General features: G+C 42.7%; 1 protein-coding gene across 2 annotated transcripts in view; it reads left to right on the top strand.

The window, feature by feature from the left end:
* The first annotated feature begins 39 nt into the window (after window positions 1–39).
* GASK1B (golgi associated kinase 1B) overlaps window positions 40–5,068 on the top strand; it is a 46,791-nt gene continuing 41,762 nt past the window's right edge. Inside the window, exons 1-2 of one of the 2 annotated variants that reach the window (XM_078445651.2) lie at window positions 40–153; window positions 1,419–2,557. In XM_078445651.2, coding sequence (XP_078301777.2) covers window positions 1,660–2,557 — 898 coding nt within the window. In that variant the 5' untranslated portion in view covers window positions 40–153; window positions 1,419–1,659. Of the gene's footprint in view, window positions 154–462; window positions 685–1,418; window positions 2,558–5,068 lie in introns of those variants that run through there. The other variant, XM_060653901.3, reaches the window with a different exon arrangement.

Below are 5,068 nucleotides of genomic sequence, written 5' to 3'. Positions count from 1 at the left end.
GTCTTTGCCTATCTGTACGTACTCTTATCTCACCGTTCTATTTTTTTCCTCGTGGAAGTTAACCCTTTCTTACCTTTTTATAAACCTGTAGGCCCCTTCTTCTCAGAAGAGTTGGCAGACACATGTGACTCTGTAAACAGTCAAGATGGTAAGGTGAGTCGTAGTTCCGGGAACCTGGGTGCTCTAAATCCCCAGCTACGTGGGAGGGACAGCAGGGCAACGGGATTCCTCATTTTATAAAGTATTTATCCGGCTGCTGCCAAGCAAACACTCCCAATCCCTTTTTAACTTAGGAGACTGACATTTCTGAGTCTGTTTCCAAACAGGACACTAGAGGGCTCCCAGAGGTTAAGTATAAGTGGAAAATTATTTGAATGAAAACTGCTTCTGTACGGCTTTTGTTGTTCCAGAATTTAAAATCAAAGTTTATTTTTTAAACTATTTAAAAAAAAAAAAAACTTAGGCATCTGAAAACTGGGATAGCAGCAGCCAGTTCACAAGTAACTGTTTTGCTTTGCAATCAGTAGTTTTCAAGGGAGCTTTTAAAGCTGAGCTGAAATATTTGAAATGTGGAACACTCTTGACCATGAAATATGTTCTACTTACATGCTTCAGCCTTTAAAAGTTCTTTGCATTACAGTCAGGGATTACATTCTTCCTGGAGCCAAGCATGGGGCCAGCTGTGTAAGTAAGGTTGCTTGTGAGTTCTTCTTTTTCATAATGTGAAAAAATAGAGCTAAAGATCCCTTTATTTTCTTTCAGCTGACTTTTGTGGGAAGAAAAGGAATGAAAAGCAGTCGGATTTGTGTTTTGTGTTTGTGTGTGTGTGTGTGTGTGTGTGCATGTGTGTGTGACTGAATCAATGTAACTTCTGTTAAGATATATGGATGTTTATGGTTTCATATTACAATAATTCCTAATGCAGGATGTTGAAACATACTCTGAAGAAAAAACTGTACCATCAGATTAAGATAATATGTTTCTGAAACTGAATGTTAATACTTGATGCTTCTGCCCAATTTGTAATGCAGGACTTTAAAAAGTAAACACGGGATGGCAATAGATTGTTTTTAAAAACTACCTATCACTTGTCTTAAATTATTTCTAAATGTCAAAAAGGAAAAGCCTGGGTTGGTCAAATGTCAATACATTTCTTTCAGAATCAAATTAAATGACTCCAGCTACAAGTTATAAAATATTCTTGGATTTTAGGGCTTTGTTTTCATTACTCTAAACTGAGTATCAAATCTATACATCTATCTTGTGTCTATTTGTTAAACTCTCTTAAAAAAAAAACATTTCATGGTGGTGATATTTATGAAAGGAAAGGGTTACTTTTTTTTTTCCTTTACTCTTGAAGAGGAACTGAACTCGTCTGAGATTGTGACTCAGTTAACTCTGTTTCCATTCATTCTCAGACACAAGCCACACTTCTCCTCGGGGAAGCTGATAGGAGTTTAAACGGTTTGTCGTGGCGAGCGTCGGAAACATTCCCAACTTCATCACCAACCCTTTACACTTCCACCTTTACTCTACCCACTGGAGACCACTTATATACCTAAGCAGAGGCGACAGCTGAATTCAGGAAACCATGCATCATGTCAGCAGGAACCAACTGCAGACTTTAAAGTCTGCTCAACATGTGGATGCAGCAGAGAAATGACCTGTCCAGACAAGCCAGGGCAACTCATAAACTGGTTCATCTGCTCCCTGTGCGTCCCGCGGGTGCGTAAACTCTGGAGCAGCCGGCGCCCAAGGACCCGGAGGAACCTCCTGCTGGGCACTGCCTGCGCCATCTACTTGGGCTTTCTGGTGAGCCAGGTGGGACGTGCCTCTCTCCAGCAAGGAAGGGCAGCAGAAAAGGGGCCGCACCGGGGTCGTGACACCGTCGAGGCGCCCTTCCCTGAGATACCCTTGGATGGTACCCTGGCCCCTCCAGAGTCCCAGGGCAATGGGACCACGCTGCAGCTCAACGTGGTGTACATTACCCTACGCTCCAAGCGCAGCAAGCCTGCCAATATCCGTGGCACAGTGAAACCCAAGCGCAGAAAGAAGTATGCAGTGGCATCTCCGGCCCTGGGGCAGGAGGCTTTGGTTGTGCCATCCCTTCAGCCACAGGAAGCTGCAAGGGCAGCTGATGCTGAAGTGCAGGGAGGAAACCTGGGCAAGGTTGGGGAACGACCCTGGAGGTTGATACGGGGTTCAGGGGTGCAGGTTGGTGGCTCAGAGTTTCAGCGGCCGGAGACCAGGGAGAGCAACATCAGGATCTACAGCGAGAGCGCCCCCTCGTGGCTGAGCAAAGAAGACATCCTCAGAATGCGCCTGTTGGCGGATGGTGCAGTGGCCGGTCTTCACCCAGTTTCCTCTAAGAGCGGAGCCCGCTTGCTGGTGCTGGAGGGGAGCGCCGCTGGCTCTGTGCCTGGCTGCGGCCCCAGCCCCTGTGGACTGCTCAAGCAGCCCTTGGACATGAGTGAGGTGTTCGCCTTCCACCTGGACAGGATCCTTGGGCTCAACAGGACCCTGCCGTCTGTGAGCAGGAAATCAGAGTTCATCCAAGGTAACAGCTTCACATGCTTCGTTATTTGCAGCTGTTGGGGATTCGGGTTGATTTTTCTCTTTTCCCTCACTCTCCTTTTCGAAATGATTTTCTCCACCCACGTTTCACATTTGGACAGCAGCAGCATGTCTTTCCATACGTTTGGCATTCTTTACTTTCCCAGCTTTGGGAGGATATGAGAGTTCCAGGGAAATGCTGTACTCAACATGCAAGAGTAAGCCCACACTGTGTAATCTTTGCTCTCCATTTCCCTCCCTGCACTTCCCAGTGGCTTATTAAATCTAATTAAAGCCAGTGGCAATTTGCATGATGAGAAGAGGAAGCGGGGTGGAGGCAAAGAACTTGCTGACAGTCAGGCATATTATTAGAGAGGTTACTATGGAAGTAAGTAGAATTTCATTCGTTAGGAGTTTTTAAAAGGAAAGGGGAAATGGGTTATCTTTCTTCAGCAGATGGAATCTTCTTAAAAGGCCCAGAGCCAGACCATGTTAGCTTCGACCCTTGGATTCTTTTACAGTGGATTTAACCTCCTTATTTTACAGAGAAAATGAAGCAAAAATAGGTAATTTGTTCAGTATATATGCTAACTAGCCCTACGGTTTCTTCAAGCCTGTGACTGCAATTTATTGAGCCCGATTTCTAAGACTCTCTCAGGTGACGGACGATTTGGCAGGTTCTGGGGATATGTAGCTAGTCACTTTAGTTTCAGGCAAAGGGGCTGATCTGTGGCCATGCTTATGCCATATAAAGGATATTCTCTGAATCCTGAGGCTGTTCCAGGCTTTGAATACCAAGTAGGGTGGGTCAGCGGCTCGTGTTTGCAAGCAGAATAATGCCAGAAATTGCCAGTATGAATCTAGGTTGGCCCAACAGGCTAAAAAGGAGCACAAAGGGATCATAAACTCAAAGAGTATTTTCTTGCTTTGTGTCATAAAATTTAGCAGTTTATGGAGCCTGGACTGGAGTGGATTAAGATTCTTGGGAGTGGCCAAGAACTAAACTGCATTTCCAATGACTTTAGGATTATAATTTAGTCTTAAAACCAGTACTTCTTGAAGTACCAGTGATACACTTGGAAGTACTTGGAATTCCTTACTTATCCTGGTTCATGTCTAAGTGCTTCAGATTCACAGGTATGTTTCGATGTCTCCAGTTCACAAAATAGTCCATCATGATTGTGCTGATACAACTCAAACATTTAACAAAAGTTTGGTAAAAGCTAATTTTTATTGGGTGCTCGCTGTTGGCCATGCACTATAATAATTGATTCATACAATTCATACATGCCTTGACTGTATGTTTCTCACAACAGTGCTGTAAGGTAGATACCACTATTATTTACATTTAGTGGATATGAAAATTGAGACTTATTTAGCCAAAATAATCGGCCTCAACTTCCACAGCTAGTAAATGGCTAAGTTGAGTTTCAAACATAGACCCGGCAAACTGCACAACCTAAGCTCTAAACCACTGGGCTTAGGTGACTGTGTTACTTATTTTCCAAAGTGGAACACCCTGGAGTAAAAGAAGATATTAGTGGGCATTGAGATAATGGGTATATACCAAGTCTGTCTTGGGCAAAGCAACACATAGCATAGAGTGACGCTTATTATCCTATACTGTCATTCACTATCCTGTCATAAAAGCCCCTGTGTAGAGAAGGTGAATTCTTGAATAGATCCTGAGGCATAGTACCCCAATATGGCACTCCCCTGGGATGCTCTTGGATGAAAGTCCAAAGAATAAGATAGTGGGTAGGAACTTGGAGCTGTTACCAACCATGGGACCCAGAAATGTTACAGTATCTCTGTATGGCTCAGTTTCCTCAACTGTAAAGTGACAATAATACCTGCCTCATGAGGTTATTGTTAGTGAATCCATGAAAAATACGTGGAATGAGTGCTTGTCACACAGTAAACCTTCAATAAATATTGTCTATTTTTGTTACTACGCTATACACATGAGGTACCAAGCTCACTGAGTCACTCACATACCCTCCAGTCCTCACATAGATATCATTTCTTTATGTGACCTGAACAGGTCTAAAACCCTGGTTTCTTGATTGCTCAGTTAAACTTTTTCAAAACCAGGATTCCTTGAATATATTTCATTCTGTGCTCTGAATATCCAGCATTTTTGGGAATAAAGAGTGCAGTTGCATTCGATTTGAAGGAGAGGTTTATAATCCCAATATATCCTAGCATTCTTCTCTTGTTTCAGAAGTAAGTAGTGATGGAAAGAAACCAATGAGGTTGTATTGATATGACCCTCCATGTGATGAGTTAAATACCTAAGATTATATCTCAAACAATACTATATCTTTCTTTGTTTTTTCACTTCTCCTATGTAGTTATTTAAAGATGTAAAATCAAGCCAATTTCCTCGGGAGTCTATGAGATGATTTAAATATAGTTATGAACACTCTACACAATATAATTCTACTTATGTAGGCTATTACATTGATATAAAGTACATAAATAGTTCAGTTCTGCTCATGGTAGGAGATGTATG

The sequence above is a fragment of the Panthera onca genome, chromosome B1, assembly GCF_046562875.1.
Source record: "Panthera onca isolate mPanOnc1 chromosome B1, mPanOnc1 haplotype 2, whole genome shotgun sequence".
NCBI classification, from domain to species: Eukaryota; Metazoa; Chordata; class Mammalia; order Carnivora; family Felidae; genus Panthera; species Panthera onca.
Note: the sequence above shows the minus strand (reverse complement) of the source record. Positions and strands in the feature narration are given on the sequence as shown.